Source organism: Passer domesticus, chromosome 19, assembly GCF_036417665.1.
Source record: "Passer domesticus isolate bPasDom1 chromosome 19, bPasDom1.hap1, whole genome shotgun sequence".
Lineage (NCBI taxonomy): Eukaryota > Metazoa > Chordata > Aves > Passeriformes > Passeridae > Passer > Passer domesticus.
Genome location: NC_087492.1, coordinates 2642687 through 2663207, shown reverse-complemented (window position 1 = coordinate 2663207; position 20521 = coordinate 2642687). Strand labels below are relative to the sequence as shown.

The 20521-nt window shown below is 43.7% G+C and overlaps 1 protein-coding gene across 2 annotated transcripts in view; it reads left to right on the top strand.

Annotated features, from left to right (window-relative positions):
- The window catches only part of CLTC (clathrin heavy chain), a 29790-nt gene that overhangs the window by 8002 nt on the left and 1267 nt on the right, over positions 1 to 20521 (top strand). The window contains exons 3-32 of one of the 2 annotated variants that reach the window (XM_064394490.1): positions 1802 to 2070; positions 2385 to 2546; positions 3304 to 3417; positions 3802 to 3975; positions 4593 to 4790; positions 5427 to 5627; positions 6198 to 6350; positions 6653 to 6775; positions 6951 to 7088; positions 7172 to 7336; positions 7426 to 7606; positions 7941 to 8104; positions 9762 to 9887; positions 10427 to 10569; positions 10932 to 11166; positions 11476 to 11598; positions 11683 to 11828; positions 11971 to 12154; positions 12453 to 12645; positions 13068 to 13225; positions 13381 to 13545; positions 13641 to 13748; positions 13858 to 14025; positions 14188 to 14337; positions 14433 to 14564; positions 14719 to 14829; positions 15412 to 15582; positions 15689 to 15910; positions 16971 to 16991; positions 19846 to 19921. In XM_064394490.1, the coding sequence (XP_064250560.1) occupies positions 1802 to 2070; positions 2385 to 2546; positions 3304 to 3417; positions 3802 to 3975; positions 4593 to 4790; positions 5427 to 5627; positions 6198 to 6350; positions 6653 to 6775; positions 6951 to 7088; positions 7172 to 7336; positions 7426 to 7606; positions 7941 to 8104; positions 9762 to 9887; positions 10427 to 10569; positions 10932 to 11166; positions 11476 to 11598; positions 11683 to 11828; positions 11971 to 12154; positions 12453 to 12645; positions 13068 to 13225; positions 13381 to 13545; positions 13641 to 13748; positions 13858 to 14025; positions 14188 to 14337; positions 14433 to 14564; positions 14719 to 14829; positions 15412 to 15582; positions 15689 to 15910; positions 16971 to 16991; positions 19846 to 19921 (4674 nt within the window). The remainder of the gene's footprint in view (positions 1 to 1801; positions 2071 to 2384; positions 2547 to 3303; positions 3418 to 3801; positions 3976 to 4592; positions 4791 to 5426; positions 5628 to 6197; positions 6351 to 6652; positions 6776 to 6950; positions 7089 to 7171; positions 7337 to 7425; positions 7607 to 7940; positions 8105 to 9761; positions 9888 to 10426; positions 10570 to 10931; positions 11167 to 11475; positions 11599 to 11682; positions 11829 to 11970; positions 12155 to 12452; positions 12646 to 13067; positions 13226 to 13380; positions 13546 to 13640; positions 13749 to 13857; positions 14026 to 14187; positions 14338 to 14432; positions 14565 to 14718; positions 14830 to 15411; positions 15583 to 15688; positions 15911 to 16970; positions 16992 to 19845; positions 19922 to 20521) is intronic. The other variant, XM_064394491.1, reaches the window with a different exon arrangement.

The window sequence follows — 20521 nt, the reverse complement described above, 5'->3', positions numbered from 1 at the left end:
AGTGTGGGCTTTAAGCAGGCATGTTAGAGGGAAGTGAGACCTGATCTAAGAGTATAACTCTTAGATCAAATAAACCTTTCCTTAGAGACAGGAAAACAGGCTGGGAAGGGGGGACAGATATTCCTGAAGGCCTTAGTTTGGCCTTGCTGAAAGAGACCAGTGCATATTTATTGTATCAGTCAGTGATAAGAGGAGTAAAACTATGCAGGGAAGACTTGTGTGGTGAAGGAAGTACAAGGTCAGCCAGCTTGGTATCTCTGATGTTACAGAGAGCAAACATTCCTCTGGAGTCTCCAGAAATGTCTTTCTCTTCCCCTCAGAGGCCCAAAAAGCCCTAAGTGCAGGCACTCTAGAAATGCATGTATTGCTAATGGAAAGATTTGTATGTATCCAATGTTACCTAACTTTGACTTTAATACTGTGCTACTGTTTTGTCACAACTTTAATGCCTTCTTGTGTGTGCAGATGGTGAGTTACTTCAATTGACTGTACCTAGTACCTGTTGTGTCTTATGACAAGAAAAAGCAGAATAAAATGGCTCAGATTGATGGTGCACATGGCTGAACAGTAGTGTTTAAGCAACTAAAGGCCTAAAACTCAGAGGTTTTCCATGCCCTCCCAAACAAGGGAGACCCTAAGATTCCCAAAATTAATCCACTCAAGAACCCAAAATGTACTTAAATCACTGGGATCTTGATACTGAGAGTTTTTTTGAACAGGACTGACCCTTTTGACTCAAGTCTAGATTTTGCCTTGTAATATACCTTGCCTAGCATGTAGGAATGTGTTACCTGATGTCCTCTCCCTTGACCCTAAAGCTCCAGCTGCACTAGATGTGGAAAAAAACTGCTGCCTGTAGCCTGAGTAACTCTGTAGTAGAGAGATTTCTCCAAGTTCTGGAGAAACTCCTCACTCAGCATCTTGCATCAATTGCTGAACTAATGGCTTTGAGCTAAATCAGTCCTTGGTGGGTGCAGGCATTTGCCTCTGTGGCACTGTGACTTCCTCAAGCTGGGCTACAGTTAGTGACTGTAGCAGATATTCTGGCCTGCATCCAGTTTCATGGGATCTTTTCTATTCCTCCTGGGCTACACTTATGTGTGCTTAAATAATTCTCTCCTATAAGTAATAGAACTGGTCAGAACTTTTCTTGTCTTCTCAACAGGAAGACTTAATTTCTTAGGCCACTGTGTTATAAAACTGGTAGATTTGACTGCAGGTGGCTGTTCAGGATGTTTGTATGCACCATTCTATGTGATTTGGAGAACTTTTCCTCCTGCCTTCTAGAGCCTGTGTTGGTCACTAGATTCCTTCCCCTGCACAGTTCCTGTCAGTCTGGTTTGCAGCCAGTAGCTGTGTATCCCATTAGTGCAACCCCAAGGTTTTGGTTAATTAGCCTGAGTTACAAAAGCCCTCTGCCAACCTGACTGTTCCATGTTGTGCCCTTTTAATACTTAAAACAGATGTGGACATAGCTTTTAATGCCACTGACATAGCTTCCCTCAGAACTCCAAAGAGCCTCAGCATGACTGTAACCTGGTTTTGATGTGTGTGAAGTACCCTCCAACCCATTTGTGTGGCTGAAGCTTTTGTCTCCTACCAACCCCTTCTCCGCATCTGTTTGATTGCTCAGTAGTGGCAAATCAGTCAAATCAGGAGTGTGGTCTGGTTCCAAGTGAGAGCTGATGCCTGAAGGTGTGCCAGTGTAGAACAGCTTTTTCTGGAAGGAAGTCCCCAGGGTTTGATGTCCTAGTGCAGCTCTTCTGCTCTGTCCTGTGGCTAACAAGGCTGTGTCTTCTAGCTGGGAAAACGCTGCAAATCTTCAACATCGAGATGAAGAGCAAGATGAAGGCTCACACCATGACAGATGATGTCACCTTCTGGAAGTGGATCTCTCTGAACACTGTTGCCCTCGTGACGGATAATGCAGTTTACCACTGGAGCATGGAGGGGGAGTCCCAGCCCGTGAAGATGTTTGATCGCCACTCCAGCCTTGCTGGCTGCCAGATCATCAACTACAGAACTGATGCCAAGCAGAAATGGCTCTTGCTGACTGGAATATCTGCACAGGTACTTCACCTCCAGGAAGGTGTGGAAACTCCAGAGCTTGTCTTGTTGTCTCCTTCCACAGGAGCAGGACTGATCTGTTTGTTTTATTAAATATAAATGCTTGTCTCAATCTTCAAATAACAAACTTAAGTGTAACTGAAAATCTCACATTGCTATAATTGGATTTGTAATGATATAAACACTAGTGCAAGGTTAAGAGTCTGAAGTGATGCTGTAAGAGGAAGCTTGAAATGGCAGCACATTGACCAATATTAAATGAAATTACTGTCACAGTGCTTGTTTGTCCTGACACTTGTTTTTTTTTTTTTGTGTAGCAAAACCGTGTAGTGGGAGCAATGCAGCTGTACTCTGTGGACAGAAAAGTGTCCCAGCCCATCGAGGGACATGCAGCCAGCTTTGCACAGTTCAAGATGGAAGGGAATGCTGAAGAATCCACTCTCTTCTGTTTTGCAGTAAGAGGGCAAGCTGGGGGTAAGGTAAGGCTTGGTTCTAAGTATACTGTAATCTTTAGTGACTCACCCTGGTTCTCTGCTTCCAGGAGAACAAGTGGTTTAATGCAAAAAGTTGCATTTAAGGAAGAAAGTGAAGGACTGTGTCAGTCTGGATATGACATGTGCATGCAGAGCTTGGACTACCTGGTGTAGCAAGAATCTGTGAGTGGAGAAGTTAAGTGGCATGTCATGACCAGCCCAATTAGCTGCTTGAAACACGTGCCTCAGCTTCACAGGCTAAGCTTGAGGGAAAAGCTGTGGTAATCTTTCTTCAGTGCTGATCCCTGGTATCAGACTCAACTAATTTCCAAATTACTGGATGAAAATTAAAAAAAAAAAAAAGAAGCAATAGTGTTGCAAGGCTAAATAGTGATCCCATGTGAATGCTGGAATTATGAGTTAGGGTAAAATCAGAGCTAGATTCAGAGAAACATCTTCAGAACTGTCTCTGTAGAATGTGAACCAAGTTAAAAGAGTGCATCTGAAATAACCTCACTGAATCCTGAAACTTGTGTGTAATTAGGGGCAACTAAAGATCATATTTAACTGTTTCCCTCAGCTCTGGTATATGAACACCAGGTGCCACACCTTTAGCCAGTGAAAATATTTAGGAAGATTAATTTAGTTTGTCTTTGCATAAACTTGGGATTAAGGCTGAGCAGCAAGAGAACTGCTGTAATGTCATTGTTGAATCTATTGTTAAATAAATCAGATGCAAGAATTAATCTTATCTCTTGCACAGCTGCATATCATTGAGGTTGGCACACCACCCACTGGGAATCAGCCCTTTCCAAAGAAAGCTGTGGATGTCTTCTTTCCTCCTGAAGCACAAAGTGACTTTCCTGTTGCTATGCAGGTATGACAGCTGCAAACAGGTCTGCAGCTTCTCCTGGTGGATGTGGCAGGAGCAGGGAGGGCACTGGGAGCCAGCTGGTTAATGTGGGCCTGAGGGTTGGCCCTAAACTGGTGTGACTGGTGGGACTGCTGCTTCTGCTTCAGCAGTGGTAGAGGTGGAGACAAGCAGCATTCAAAAGCAGCATGTTCTTATTTTTGGAAAAAATATCCATATGTTTTAACTGCTTTTCAGGCTCTTCAGACGTCATTCTGCTGTGATAGTACTCAAGTAAAAATAAAACAGCACTTCTGGCTGTCCTGAAATGGCCCAGCTGTTTGCTGAGACTCAAAAGCACCAACTCATTTATCCAGTGCCAAATTTGAGTAATCTATTTCTGTTTTGCAGATCAGTGACAAGCACGATGTGGTGTTCCTCATAACAAAGTATGGCTACATCCACTTGTATGATCTGGAAACTGGCACCTGTATCTACATGAACAGGATCAGTGGAGAGACCATTTTTGTTACTGCACAGCATGAAGCAACAGCTGGAATTATTGGAGTCAACAGAAAGGGACAGGTAAGGAAACTTGACCTGGAAGCCACTTCTTTAGCTGATCCCACTGGCTCTTCATGATATACTGCAGGGTTCATGTCTATGTCTAAAAGCTTCCAGAAATGTTAACTTTGAACTCTGCTCAGAGCATGTGAGGCCTGACAGTGTTGTGAGCCCCAAAATAAATTTGCTGTTCTCTCTCCATATATAAGTACTTTATGAACAAGTTACTAACTTTGCACAGCCATGCCTTTAGCCCAGATTGATTTTGGGTGCTGTTGCATGTTGAGCATGGGGAATATAGAGCAGACTTGTTCCTGGTATCCCCTAGGATTGATTCCTTAAGCCATTGAGTAGGGGTTTTAGAAAGATCCCTGTATCCCTGAAAGATCCACTGTATTCCTTCGTTTCTACCTCTGCAGATACCTCAATTAAACTGTTTATTGCCTGCTTTGATGCAGACAATGGATGACATTGGTTCTTTTTAACCAGAGGTTTCTTTAATAAAATGACAAGTATGAGTTATCGAGGGATGAAAAACTTTCCATGAAAACCATCACTTTCCTCTCAGAAGTTAGCTTAGCCTTTGGCTCACTTTTGATGCTTGGGCTAACTGAGGTTTCCCCTGGTGGTTTTTCCAGGTGCTCTCAGTGTGTGTGGAAGAGGAGAACATCATTCCCTACATCACCAACGTGCTGCAGAATCCTGACCTGGCTTTACGGATGGCTGTCCGCAACAACCTGGCGGGGGCCGAGGAGCTCTTTGCCAGGAAATTCAATGCACTCTTTGCACAAGGGAACTACTCAGAGGCAGCAAAAGTGGCAGCTAATGCCCCAAAGGTAAAGTGTTCAGAGCAGCTGAACTCTACTGGCTTCAGCTTCTTGCTTCAGGAAAGCTCAGTGAATTTTTCTAGTGGCAAGGACACAATCTTGTTACTGCTCTTGTCCCAAGGTAGTTTGGTGCTTCACAGGTATCTTGAGTGATGACAGTGATTGCAAGCAGGATGATCTTAGAGTTTGTAAGGCCCACAGAGGAGGAATAAATGATGAAGTAATGGCTATAATTCATAACATTTCTGGTTCTCACCTTTACTTCTCCAGTGATGCAAAAAAGGGTCTGTAAAAAGACAATCTCTAGCTGAGGCTACACCTGGAAACATGACAAAAAACCCAGGCTAAGACTAAATTCAGATGAGGGGAACTTGCTTGCAAGGCCAAGGGTGTCCTCATTCTGAACTTAAATCTGCATTGCTACTGAAATAAATGTAATGTGCTATTGTAGCACATTTTCTGTCAAAGCATCTCAGTGCCTGAGCTGGTGTTCAGCCATATTGCTCCTGGCATTCTGGGCTGGCAAAATGTAGAAACCCTTAGTGACAGCTCCAGTGACATTACCTCCAGCTTCCTGGAGAAACTCTTGCCAAGCCACAACAGCAGAAAAGAAAATTGCAGTGGCTCTCTCCCTCTCTCTGGCAGGGAATCCTGCGTACTCCAGACACCATTCGCCGGTTCCAGAGTGTTCCAGCTCAGCCAGGGCAGACTTCCCCTCTCCTGCAGTATTTTGGCATTCTGCTGGACCAAGGGCAGCTGAACAAGTATGAGTCACTGGAGCTCTGCAGACCAGTGCTCCAGCAGGGCCGCAAGCAGCTCTTGGAAAAATGGTTAAAAGAAGATAAGGTAAGTTTGGGGTTGATACATTCAGAGCTGTGGGGGGAAGGAGCAGCACTGCCTGACAGCCTCCCCCCTTCCCAAGAAAATTCAGCTGGGAGCTCAGCAGTGACAGCAAATAGCTGAGCAATAGGTGCTCACTCTGCCTGTCACTGTGACTCAAACTACTGCAAGAGAATTGATCAAATTCTCACTCATTCCACATTTAAAATCACAGCAGGATGTGCGGAGCATGGAAAGCTCTGAGCTGCTGCTGGGCTTTGCCAAACCACTCCTTTGGATACTGACTGCAGGTGTTTTGAGCTGTGGTTACAGCTGTGCAATTAATTGGAGAAACATGCTGATACAATATGTCACCCAGTTCTTTCTGGCTCTGAAAATTCGTTTGGCTGCTGTGGAACATGAGGAGCTGAGCCCACTAGATCCCTGCTGGGAGAGTCAGCTCAGGCTGTCAAGCTGGGCCTTGATTTTTTAAAGAGAAGTCCAAAAGGAAGAGAAGACAAATGAGGAAGAGGGTGGCAGTGCATCTCAGCATGGCACTGTCAGGGTGGGCTGACTTGCATTTCTGTTTCTGAACAGCTGGAGTGCTCGGAGGAGCTGGGAGATCTTGTGAAATCTGTGGATCCTACACTAGCACTTAGTGTCTATCTGAGAGCCAACGTTCCAAACAAGGTCATCCAATGTTTTGCTGAAACAGGACAAGTCCAGAAGATTGTTTTGTATGCTAAGAAGGTGAGAGAATATTAAATTGCTGTATCTATCCTGTATTTAATAATAACTAGTGCATGTTCCAAAGTAGCTAGAAGTAACTGTGGGGAATCTGAGAGCCTGTGTAATATATTTACTTTTGTCTCGAGTTTTTTATGAATAGTTACTCTTAGACTTTATACTTTCCCTACTTCCCCATATAGCCTTTTCCAAAAGAAGAAATCCTGGCTGGGTTGTGTAACCTCCTGACAGTAGTTTTGACTGTAGCTCTGTATTTAACAAGGTGGGTGCTCTTGCTGAGTTCTCACTTTCCATCATCTTCTCAGGTTGGATATACTCCAGACTGGATCTTTTTGCTGAGGAATGTAATGAGAATCAGCCCTGATCAAGGACAGCAGTTTGCACAAATGCTTGTTCAAGATGAAGAGCCTCTTGCAGATATAACACAGGTAAATAACTTCATTGCTGTGAAATGTTGACTTCAAAGCATTAAATTGGTAAGAGGAGCCCTGCTCAAACCATCAGAGCAATGAGTTTGGATTTAGCTTTGGAAGCTGCATTGATACTTAAATATACTTCCAGTTCCTAATCAAAAACCTAAATTTCTTCCCTTTTTTTTTGCAGATTGTGGATGTCTTTATGGAATATAATTTAATCCAGCAATGCACAGCCTTTCTGCTGGATGCACTGAAGAATAATCGTCCCTCAGAAGGTCCCCTGCAAACACGTTTACTTGAGATGAACCTCATGCACGCGCCTCAGGTACGTGCTCAGGCTTCCTGGAGCTGGCCAACACTGCTGGGAGTGCTCAGGAGCTGAGTGAAAATGTTCCCTGTTCCTTCTAGGTTGCAGATGCCATCCTGGGAAACCAAATGTTTACTCACTATGACCGGGCTCACATAGCTCAGCTGTGTGAGAAGGCTGGTTTGCTGCAGCGAGCACTCGAGCACTTCACAGACCTCTACGACATCAAGCGTGCGGTAGTTCACACTCACCTCCTCAACCCTGAGGTAAGGCATCAAACACCCTGCAGCTACAAATCCAGCCTTTGCTAACTGCTGTTCTGCTCAGGTCTAAAATGCCTTGTGTGTCTTTGCAGTGGTTAGTGAATTATTTTGGGTCCTTATCAGTAGAGGACTCTCTGGAGTGTCTGCGTGCGATGCTGTCCGCTAACATCCGTCAGAACCTGCAGATCTGTGTCCAGGTGGCTTCCAAATACCATGAACAGCTGTCAACACAGTCACTCATTGAGCTCTTTGAGTCCTTCAAGAGCTTTGAAGGTAGGTCTGTACTTCTGCAAGAGGACCTGGTGCTCACCTCGTTACAGATGTTTGTCTGCTGAAATCTAGAAAGCCATAATAAGATTAAGTAATTAGGCCTCAAACTGTGTTGAAACAGATCTAAACCTTAAAGTTTCCCTGTTTAGTATGGATACCACTATTCAGTTGCATAATTTGTTTTTCTGAAATCCTGGAAAATGTTTAGAGCTGTAGAAAAACCTGGAATGCTGGCCTTTTGTCTTTGTCCAAGTTGAGTGCCTTAAATTTCTGTAGCCTTTGGGATTTGTACTTTTGAATGAGACCAGCAAATAATCTGTTGACTGTTTCTCTCCAGGTTTGTTTTATTTCCTGGGCTCCATTGTAAACTTCAGCCAGGATCCAGATGTGCACTTCAAGTACATTCAAGCTGCATGCAAGACAGGACAAATTAAAGAAGTGGAAAGAATCTGCAGGGAAAGTAACTGCTATGATCCAGAACGTGTTAAAAACTTCCTCAAGGTAATGTTTGGGTAACACTGGACTGTCTGGGACTGTTTGGGGTTCTGATAAAACATGGTGTCACTAGTGAAATGAGGCAGCTCTGTGAAAATAGATGAGTTTTAACCTTTGCACTTAAGGATCCAAGTGTCCTCAAACCAGAGGTATCTGCCATATTGACAGTACCTCTTAATGAAGTCTGAGCCTGGCATATTGTTTAAAAAATAAGAATATTAGGTCAGTTCCTCACTATTCTTGCTAAGGTTAATCTGGCTTGAACTCTTAACCTGTAGTAAATGTACCAGCTTACCTAGAACTTGTTAAAAATGTCTGCTATAAAATAGGAAACAGATTATTAACTTGAGAACACCCACAGTGCCAAATGAGTTGATAACTTAATGCTTATTTATAGTGTAATCAACTCCAACTGAGCAACTACAGAAACAACAGATGAAAAGGGTCAGTTAATTCCATACATGCTTTCAGGATCAGGGCTGATCTGTCTTACTCCTACACACTGAAATTTCAGCCAGGTGAGCCATGGTTTAGCTCTGCTGGGAGATGCCAGTCAGTGGGAATAAATCCTGACTGATCCAGAGCATTGCTGGAGAGCAGGAAAAGATGGTGTGCTCAAAGTTAAGATTCTCTAGTCTTAGTACTGAGCTTATTGACAAACACAACACTCTGAGAACCTGAGGAACCATGTGGGAGGGGAAAACTTTATCTGGGAACATTTCCTGCCTTCATGTTTGTTGGTTACATAGCATAGTCTTAGATTTTGCTGATCATATCTGAAGATGGCAAAACTCTTCCCAAGAGAATTCTCTAAAACTAACCTGGTGTCACCGAGGTGTAAGGTATGTAATTTGATCAAGCCACCTAAGATATGTTATCAAGCTGTCAAATTCCTGATGAAAGTTATTGTTTTTTGTGCTGTTCCATGTCTGGAATGTGCAGGACATGTACCAGGTAAATCTCCCAGTACAGGCCTCCCTGTGTAAAGTCCTTAAGTGTAATTTATATGTAGGATTATATTCTGGGATGTGCATGTTGGAATAAGTGATCTGAAATATGCATCCGGAATACTGTCTGCCACATAGACTAAGCTTCTGTACTGTAACCATTGTAACCTTATGCTGAAAGTTGGAATGCTTTTAGATAATTAATCTGGTAAGCAGTTTAAGCAGTACTGCTGTAGAGCTTAATTCTTACTGTTCTCTAAATCCATAGTTAGGAGGTATCACATGACACATGGCACTCAAAGTTAATTCTCTATATAAGTTTTACATTATGAACCACAACTTAATCTAGTCTTGGTTAAATTTTTTTGAAATCCCAGAGTGCTAATCCTGCACACCAAACACCAGTGGCAACTAAAAATATTCTCTATAGCCTAGGCTTGTAATAGTTGTATTGTGTTGTAAAACTGTAGAGTCTGCCATGCAAAGGAGCAGGGTTAAACTCCAAAAAGCTTCTTGCTCCTCACGCCTGCAGTGGGTGTGAGTGCTCCCACTTTACATATTGCAAACAATTAGCTGAACAACAAGCTGTCATTACTTGGTTGACTGTTGAGTTTTGGCTTTCCAAATTCAGCTGCTTTGACAGTTTAAGTGACTGTATTATTTGTCTGCTTAAGTCCAAGAGCAAAACCAAATTACTAAAGCTCTTCTCTTTGTAGGAAGCTAAACTCACTGACCAGCTGCCTCTCATCATTGTGTGCGACCGCTTTGACTTTGTCCACGACTTGGTGCTGTATTTGTATAGAAATAACCTCCAAAAATATATTGAGATTTATGTACAGAAGGTAGGTGACAACTTGCCCCTTGGCTTCAGTGAGTCAAATTGATCAGTTTTTATATTATCATATACAACTACAAGCATCATGTTTTAAGTATTCTGCAAAGAGATTTGTACCTGAGACTGACATTTAAGTAATTATGAGTGGCCTCCAGTTAATTAGCCCTGATGTCAGATCTCATTCTTCAGTCAGGTTAAGCAGTAACTTCCACTCATGTGCCACTTGAAGGAGGAAGACTTGGTAGAATAACTTCGGAGTTGGGGTGATTTTAAGTGAACATTTGGAGGGGGGAGGAGGGGAAGTTTTCCTTTTAACCTCCTGCAGGGACAAAGTGGATTGCTCAGGAGCTCTTCCTGTGGGAGCTAAGTGAGCCACTGGGCTGGGATGGGAATGCCTGTTGCCTGAGGAATTGACTTTTAAGCTTGTTCAGAACCTCAGGAAGCTGGGAGGATGGGGTCAGTCTTAACAAGTGGAGTCCTGGGGATAAGTATTGCGTGCCCTTGCTCCCTGACAGCATCCTGACCTCTTTAAATGCTCCTGTGTAGGTGAATCCAAGCCGTCTGCCAGTTGTTATTGGGGGACTGCTTGATGTGGATTGCTCTGAAGATGTGATCAAGAACCTCATCCTTGTAGTGAGAGGTCAATTTTCAACTGATGAACTTGTTGCAGAGGTTGAGAAAAGAAACAGGTATTAAACTTGTACAAGTCTCTTACCAATTCCCAGTCTGGCAGTGCTTGCTGCTCATCCATCAGTGCATGTCACACAGCTAAAGCTGGTACTGGCACAGGCAGAAGCTGCCACTGAGTGAGACCCAGCTCTAATTCTTGGCCAGTGTGGGGATCTCTCCAGATAACTTTGATGTGTTTTCTTCATAGTGTCAGAAGGTTACACCATTATAATAATGAATCAAAATGTAGGTTAAAACAGAGCACTGTAACTCTGGTTTAGTTGCTGACTGTCCTACACCAAGACTGGCTTCCAGAGCGTAGAAATCATGCAATTGGATATTTACTTACTCAACTTCTAATGTGAAAATCAATTCCTTCTAGGCTGAAGCTGCTTCTGCCCTGGCTGGAAGCAAGAATTCACGAGGGCTGTGAGGAGCCTGCCACTCACAATGCACTGGCCAAGATATACATTGACAGCAACAACAACCCAGAGAGATTCCTGCGTGAGAATCCCTACTATGACAGTCGTGTTGTTGGCAAGTACTGTGAGAAGAGGGACCCTCACCTGGCCTGCGTGGCTTACGAGCGTGGACAGTGTGATCTGGAGCTGATCAATGTATGTATGCCTCAGGAATGGCTTCTAACTTCAGTGTCGTGGGGTGCATAGAAAACTTTATGACAAAAACATGTATTTCCTAAAATGTGTTAAGCTGGGAAGTGCATACTTCTAACACAGAAGAGGAGGTGGCTGTTTAACCTCCCTCTGCAGCTTAATGAGAAATGAGAAAGCTCATCCTAAAATGGGAGGTTAATGGAGTATCAAAGGCTGAGATTTCAGTCTGCCCCTTGGTTCAGAGTTACAGTACAACCATCTGTAGGCTCCATGGCCTTGCCTTCCCTCTAAGCAAGCTGTGCCTTTCTCCAGGTGTGCAATGAGAACTCCCTCTTCAAGAGTCTCTCCCGCTACTTAGTTCGTCGTAAGGACCCCGAGCTCTGGGCCAGTGTGCTGCTGGAAAGCAACCCCTACAGAAGACCCCTGATTGACCAGGTACAACTGGCAGGACATTCACAGCCTTGCTGTCCTGACTGGATTTGCAGAATCTGACATCACTCATTTCTCCATGCCCTGCAGGTTGTGCAGACTGCGCTGTCAGAGACCCAGGACCCCGAGGAAGTCTCTGTCACTGTGAAGGCTTTCATGACTGCAGATTTGCCCAATGAGCTCATTGAACTGCTGGAGAAAATCGTTCTGGATAATTCAGTGTTCAGTGAGCACAGGTGTGTGAAATGAAAACTAAGCCATAGGAAACTTGGAGTTATTGCTGTAATGTGAAACAGCAAATAAACTAATACCTTCTCCAGAGGGGAGGGTGAATTTCTTGATCATTATTTGTTAAATACTGTTTCTTTGCCTCTTCAGGAACCTGCAGAACCTTCTCATCCTTACAGCTATCAAGGCTGACCGCACCCGTGTCATGGAGTACATCAATCGCCTGGACAACTACGATGCCCCTGACATAGCCAATATTGCTATCAGCAATGAGCTTTTTGAGGAGGCATTTGCTATCTTCAGGAAGTTTGATGTCAACACATCAGCTGTACAGGTATCTTCAACTCTTAAGTTGCAAAAACTCCCTGTGTATCCCCACATAAGGACTTTGCTGGTGCTTAACACCAGTTAGCAAAGTGCCCAAAGCTGCTCAGTGTCTTGTCTTATGAAACAGAACAAATGTTGTTTATTGAAACTTTGTAAGCCTAAAATCATGCTGTGTGGGTTGTATGGAGTTAGTCCCTCTCTTTTAAAAGCTGTGGATCCATCGAGGAACTTACATAACCCCCAGCTTAGTGTGTTGTAGAAGTGACCTTTCTGAGAGTGGCTGATCATGGCTTTCCTTTTCCCAGGTGTTGATAGAGCACATTGGGAACCTGGACCGCGCGTACGAGTTCGCCGAGCGCTGCAATGAACCTGCAGTGTGGAGCCAGCTGGCCAAAGCACAGCTCCAGAAGGGGATGGTAAAGGAAGCAATTGACTCCTACATTAAAGCAGATGATCCTTCCTCATACATGGAAGTTGTTCAAGCTGCTAATGCCAGTGGTATGATTAAGTTTTATTTACATCTTGGCTGTTGATGTTGCTCGGCTCTTTTGCCTGGTCTGCTCAAACTGCAGTTCTGCCAGATCTGTATCTTGATGCAAGTAGAGGAATCTGGCCCTTCAAGGACTGCTCTAAATGAGAGTGGGAAAAGGTAGTGTATTCCATCTGCAGATAATCAGTGGCCTGTAGTTTCTTTCTTTATCTAGCTGGAGACTTCATTCAGAGTCCTTGTATGAAGTTAAATAACATTTTAGTTAGGCCCATTCTAAGATTAAATGATTAATGCATAATGTAGTGTGAAGGTTTTTGATTGTTGAGGAATAGCTGTAGAAATATGTCAAAATTAGGTTCAGGTAGTTGTGTAAGCTAAGCACAGGTGTCCCCAGTGGTGGGAAATAAATATTCTGAACTCCTTTCCATAGGAAACTGGGAAGAGCTGGTGAAGTATCTGCAGATGGCACGCAAGAAGGCCCGGGAGTCATATGTGGAAACAGAATTAATCTTTGCTCTTGCTAAAACAAACCGCCTGGCAGAGCTAGAGGAGTTCATCAATGGCCCCAACAATGCACATATCCAGCAGGTGAGTGAGGCTGACTTTGTTTTGCTGACTCACAGAGAGATGTTGGGAATTCCATCTCTTTGGATATCCATTTTGACAAGGGCTTGACTGCCACACATTTAATGTAAACCACTGGCTGAAAACGTTCAGGAATAACCTGGCTGTGCTCTGCCCAGGTTGGTGATCGCTGCTATGATGAGAAGATGTATGAAGCAGCCAAGCTCTTGTACAACAACGTGTCCAACTTCGGCCGCTTGGCCTCAACCTTGGTGCACCTCGGCGAGTACCAGGCAGCCGTGGATGGAGCTCGGAAAGCCAACAGCACTCGCACGTGGAAGGAGGTGAATTTACTCCCTCTGAGGTCTTCAGAGGACTGCAAAGCTGGGACCTGCTCAGAAGCTTTGGTTCTAAGCAGTAACACAACTCTCAATTCCAGGTCTGCTTTGCTTGTGTGGATGGAAAAGAATTCCGCCTGGCTCAGCTGTGTGGGCTCCATATTGTAGTGCATGCAGATGAGCTGGAAGAGCTAATCAACTATTACCAGGTAATTCAGCTGACTCCTGTTGTACAGTCAGTTCTGTCATGGCAACCCTGTCAAAATCTGGGATTCTGGATGGTTCCTGATGTGAAATGTCTCTGTCTGTGTCTCTAAGGATCGTGGGTACTTTGAAGAGCTGATCACTATGTTGGAAGCAGCCCTTGGGCTGGAGCGAGCACACATGGGGATGTTCACAGAGCTGGCAATTCTCTACTCCAAGTTCAAGCCACAGAAGATGAGGGAGCACTTGGAACTGTTCTGGTCCAGAGTCAACATTCCCAAGGTGAATGGCTGAGGCTTTAAATTTAGCTGAAAACACACCTTTCTGGGCTATCTGTACCCTGGCTTTTGCACAAGAAGCTCCTGAGGTGATTAATGGCACTAAAGCCTGAGCACTGATAGAAATTCCAGTTAACAAATATTGCTGATTCTGCCTTTTGCTTAGGTTCTGAGAGCTGCAGAACAAGCCCATCTCTGGGCTGAACTGGTTTTCCTGTATGATAAGTATGAAGAATATGATAATGCCATAATCACAATGATGAATCACCCAACAGATGCTTGGAAAGAAGGCCAGTTCAAAGATATCATCACTAAGGTATTGCTTTCCTGGGGAAAGTTATGTCTGTTTTTCATTTGGATTTCCCCACAATCAAACTCCTGCTCTGAACATACATCTTTACTCCTGTCTAGGTGGCAAATGTGGAGCTGTACTACAAGGCAGTTCAGTTCTATTTGGAATTTAAGCCTCTGCTGCTCAATGATCTGCTGATGGTGTTGTCCCCTCGGCTTGACCACACCCGTGCCGTCACGTTCTTCACAAAGGTAATTTCCCTGCTATCCAGATGAAAGCAAAAGCTGGGAAAGCATTGAGCTGTAGTAGCATTTAAAAATGCTTAGCTACTCCCCTGCCTGCCAGGGAAGATGCTAGGAGACTTCCACAAAAACTGACTTAAATGTATCTCTCTGTTTCTTGAAGGTTAAACAGCTGCCCCTGGTTAAGCCTTACCTGCGCTCTGTTCAAAATCACAACAACAAATCAGTCAATGAGTCCCTCAACAACCTCTTCATTATTGAAGAAGATTACCAGGTACGTCTTGTCTTGAAGCACTTAGTTCTGGGTTTACCTCATGTTGTGTAGAAACACAGTTTTCTTTCTCATTTTCAGTAGTTTTTACCTGCTTGCCTACATTCCTTAAATGTATGTTCTCCAGGTTTAAAGTGAATTAGTGGTGAGGAGTCAAGGATTAAGTGGGAAAATGTTAGTGGCTTTCTGGGAGCATTTTGTTGCATTCCTGTTGGGGATAGAGTGGCTACTTTGTTATGAGTGTGACAGCTTTTATTTAAGGCAAACAAACACTGGTTACCAAAAAGACTCTCAGAAGAGGCAAACAGTTGTGATGTCTGGCTGTTCTACTGTTTTCAGAGAACAGCTGCCTGGTATTCAGAGACTCTTAACCTACTGAAAAATACTGACTGAAACATCTAAACTCCATGTGTGTCAAACAGCAGCTTCTCAAATAAAGTAGCAGATCTCTGCAGTTCTGGCTGGAATACTTTATCTTTCTACAAGCAGGAATACAGAACTAATGGGAAATATTTGCATTTTGTGGGTGCTGTTGTACATGTAAGGTGTGATTTTTTTTTTTTTTTTTTTTTCTGCTTCACTCAGGCTCTTAGGACTTCTATAGATGCTTATGACAACTTTGACAACATTTCTCTTGCCCAACGTTTGGAGAAGCACGAGCTAATAGAGTTCCGGAGGATCGCCGCTTATCTCTTCAAAGGCAACAACCGCTGGAAACAGAGCGTGGAGCTCTGCAAGAAGGACAGGCTCTACAAGGTGAGACACCTTCAGCAGCTCTGGCTTGTTGGCTCTGAGGGGAGCTTGGTTAACAGCACGTTTGGGTTGTTGTGTCCCCCGAGGCTGAGGCTCTGTCCCCTTGCAGGATGCCATGCAGTACGCTTCCGAATCCAAAGATACTGAGCTGGCAGAAGAGCTGCTGCAGTGGTTCTTGCAGGAGAACAAGAGGGAATGCTTTGGGGCTTGTCTCTTCACCTGCTACGATCTCCTAAGGCCGGATGTTGTCTTGGAAACAGCGTGGAGGCACAACATTATGGACTTTGCCATGCCATACTTTATCCAGGTCATGAAGGAATACCTGACCAAGGTAAGAGCAGGTGCCTCTCCAACACCCAGAGCTTGTTAGTCACTGTGGTGAATGCCTTGAGACTGTCTGCTTGCTACTAACATTGGTTTGGGCTTTGTCCAATGTCTGTCTGTCCATGTCCACACTTACTTTTCAGTCCATCTGGGGAGAGACTTCGCCCTCTAAGAGGCTGAAACACTTGCAGGCTCCACCCTCTACAATTACAGAACCTACATCAGTAGTATTTGCCTGACCCTGGGCAGTGTCTAAAGTAGTTCCAGGCTCCAGGCATTTCCTGTGCTGTGTCAGTCAGGAATCCCAGCTGGGATCAAGCTTTAACTAAATTCTAGACTGTGTACTAAAACAGCTTTATAGCTAGACCTAGAGATAACTTATTCTGCTATGCATTTAACTCTAAAATGTGGCTCTGACACTTAATGGCACTAATTATGACTCAACTCTTATTTGAAGTGATTCAGGATGGGGGAAACTACTTGGTAATGCTCTGACAGGCTTGAACAGACTTGAGTTAAATCCAGCTGTCACTAGTAAGATTTTCCCAGCTGAAGCCTTTGGAGTATCTTCCAGTGAAATGGTGTAAATTGCTTAATGATTAAGACCTTTCCAGGCTTGAGTTCAGCTTTTACTTTCATGCAGTCAGTGAAGACTTAAGGTGTCTGTTTGTCCAGAAATTTGCCTGGCTGTTCCTTCCAAAGGCAGGACTACCCTGTAGTTCTGTAGCCAGCCTGAAATGCTGCTTTGGGGGAGGTGGGCTGAGCAATACAACTGTCAGAGATGCCTGTACCAAGCTAACACCATGCCTTTGGTGGGAGTAGTAGATTCTTAAAAATAAAAATTTCCTGATCTGATAAAGGATTAGGATGTAGTTTTGGTGTAGCTAATGAAGTAAGAGCCAGCAAGAAGCAGAGCTGCCTTTCTAAAGCAGATACTTCTGGTGTACTTTTGTTTTTACTCGCCTGTACCTTAATTATTTCTTCCCTGACGCTTTTGTTTCTACCTTTTTATATGCTAAATATGGAATTTGATTTTTCTAAGCTGCACCTTCTGAATTCCTTTGCAGGTTGATGCAATAAAGGAAAAGGTGAAAGTTGATTCTTGTTTTCCATCTTTAAGTCTGGAGGACTAAGTCTAAGGATTCTGCATGAGTTTTTTCTTTCCTATGTTTACTACACTGCTGCTACTGCTTTTTCCCCAAACAAAATATCACTAAAGCATTTGCAAATTGTTTAACTCTCACTAGCTAGTGCTGTAGGTGAAAAGTAGATTCATTTGCTACTAATAAGCTAATAGATCCTCAGGAAGGGCATACAGGTGATCAGTTGGATCACAGTCAGCCTGCAATTGAAACAACACACAAATATTTACACAAGTGCTATTATTTAACAGCCAATCTGACTGAAAGAACCTCCTACAATAAGAAATAAGTCTGTGAATCCCTAAATCCATCTGGCTTTTGCTAGTTGAAGGGCTGTGATCCAGTTCCTGATCTCTGGACTGTGACTAATGTGTGCTGACCGTAGGCAGAGTAGATACTGGCTGCTCCAGAGGGACTCTTCCTCACTCAGGTGTCAGTTCTCATGGTGCTGATCTAATCCACACAGTGCTCTAGTTCATGTAGCAGTTTAAAACTTCAGCTGTTACACCAAGTCTGTGGTTCTCCTCCCTATAGTAAATTTCTAGTAGTTGTCCAAAAAAAAAAGACTGCCTTCCAAGCTCTTCAGCTTCACTAAACCTCTTTTGCTACCTCATTAAAAAAAATATAAAAATGGTAATGCTTATTGCTCTTCTGAGGCTACTCCAGGGCTTGCCTTTTGCTATGTAACTTTGACCTTCAGAAGGGCAATCCAAGGTTTTCTGTCCATCTGCTTCCCTACAAATGCCACTGTGATCCTCCTGAGCCCAGGGGACAGCCCTTGCAGGAGTTTTCCATTAATGTGGTTCAGCAAAGGGCAAACCAAAGTGACAGACAGCTTTGAAGATGGACTAAATGCAAAAACTGCTGGTTGTAAAGACACCACTGGAACTCAAGGCTAACCTAAGACACGTAGTGTAAGGTCCTTCAGCAGCTAGTGAGGAAAGTAGGAGAGCGTGTGTGTGAAAAAAGGTAATTGAACTGCAGTGTTTGCATAAACGACGCATGTGTAGCAGTCATTGCAATTACATCCCACTACTCCTGAAGCTCCAAGGCATTGCTGTGGGCTGCGTGTGGTTTTTTGGGGGGAGCCTGTATGGCAGTCATCTTCAGACCTCACTCGTGCTTCAGTACTTTTGCCTCTTTTTCATGCACACATAACACGATAACATTGAATGCATGTTACTTTTCCTCTGCAGCTTATTGCAGTCCCTGTGGAAAAGCCTTTCAGTCAATCTTGCTCCAAGTGTAGGGCCCTGAGGCTGGTGATGCTCGAGCAAGTGGTGTAAGAACCATCCTGTGGGCTGGTTTCAACCTCGTGCTTGTTCTTGTCAGTATTTGTTCAGCTCTGAGGGGAGGCATCAAAACTGGGTCCAAAATGCATTGAATGTCCTGGGCTGGAGGCTTTCCAAGTGTGAGTAAGCCAAATGCCTCTGCTTAGTAGCAAAACTGCACATTCTCCTTGGATTTGCATCTCTAAACTTGTGCTTCTGTGTTCAGTGTGTTGCTGTTTTGAGTTAAAAACAGTGCAGTTCCCAGCACGGTGTCTGGAAATGAGTCTTGGAGCTTTGGATACGACCCCGTGCACTTTGGCAGCAGCAAGGCAGATACTGTGGGAGGCAACCACCAGGCTGGCCATGGAAGCCCAGTCACTGAGGGAACTCGAGCTCAGGACTTCTGCCACTCCCTGGAGTTGTGCCTCAGCTTGAGGTTACAGAGGAGCAGGTTTATGGAACACACGTTTAACTCACAGCTGAAAGGAGGAGCTCCCAGCTCTCAGAGCTGCCAGCAGATATTTGATCATGTAGCACAGTTCAGCTCAAAACTCAAAACTGGGAGTGTTGTAGCTGAATAAATAGCAGTGACCGTGTGTAAGTGCAGGAAACCTTCAAACTCCTTTATTAGGGACACAAATGAAATGTTAATCTTGTGAGTTGTATTATTGTCTTTCAAAGTAATTGGCATGATTATCTCTGACTTTGTTCTAAATCTTATCTCCCAGGTAAAATACCAACACCTCATTTTGTGGTTTTAGTTTCAGGGCCTGCCTTAGACTGTAGAAATGCTGAGTTCCCTTGGATCTGTCTTAGAAACGAGCAATAATTCACTACAGAAGAAGTTCCTTCTCTTGCCTTTCTGTAGGGGTGGGCAAACAGCACCATTGCACTGGCAGTGCAGCAGTGAAGCTGGCCAGGCTTGTCTGTTACTGTGTGTAAAGCTGGAAGAATTGGAGTATCTGTGGGTTTAGGCTGACTGCCACACAGTTCTGGAGTGGAAAAAGCAAGTCTTATACACATGCATTCTCTGCATTTGAACTTAAATTGCATGAGTGAATGGGTTTGGAAAGTGAAATCTCGAGGCTCAAGTGACATGTCGGATGCTATTGCAGTCTGCTCTATCCAAATACAAACCACATTGCTGTGCCTCAGTGTCACCTCCAGGGAAGCTTCTGCAGGTCTGGGCATTATCTTGGCAATTGCTCCAATGCCAGAGGTCTCCAATTGAGACTGAGCTCAAATCTGAGTCCAAAGACTGTCCAGCTCCAGTCCAGAACCTTTTGTACAAAGCTTCAGCCTGGAGTGAGCTTTCAAAGAAGTTGAAAATCCCTCAATGAGGGTTTTTTCAGGAAACAGACAATCTTGACTGCACCAGTACCAACATTGCTACTTGAATTGATCTTAACTTGTAAATGGTCTCCTTTTCTTGATGGGTGTTGACATACCACTAAGGCTTTTCCACTTCTCTGCCACGAATAAGTACCTGTTTTAGAGGAGATTTCTTTAATTGTTGGTCTCAATTCCAGGTGGATAAACTGGATGCATCGGAGTCTTTGAGAAAGGAAGAGGAGCAAGCTACAGAAACACAACCTATTGTTTATGGTAATGCTTTAGTTTGTGTGTTATCAATAACATATTTCACTTTTTAAACAAGCCTTCCCTAATCTTGTTTTTTCCTGAGAAAGTCCTGGGAAATGGGAACATTCTCCATGTGAAATCAAGTCTTGAGGAATGTGTTCCAAAATACTAGATAAGTGCTGTGGCTGCTGAGGTGGGCTGTGGACTGCAGATTGAAGGTTGTCCTGGCTCCTTAAGGAAAGGTGTACAGGAGCTGTGCTATTCCAGACTTCCAGCAAGGGCTTATTTGGATCTTGTACAAAATGCTTTATATCTAAAGCATATTTATACATACTTTATATTGGGTATTTTCTTCATATCCATATTAAATACCACCAGAAAAATCACATAAAATAAGCCTCCAAAAGACTTGAAACACATAAAATACCCATAGACAATGAAAACCACCATGAAATCACCTGAAAACACCTCTAAAGTCATGCTATAAAGTACAATCAGCAAAACACCTCAAAATACCCTTCTAAAACCCTTGAAACACAAAAATGAAACACTCCTGAGAACACAGGAAAATGACCCAAAAACACTTCCAAAGTTATTCTATGAAATACGACTAGAAAAACACTT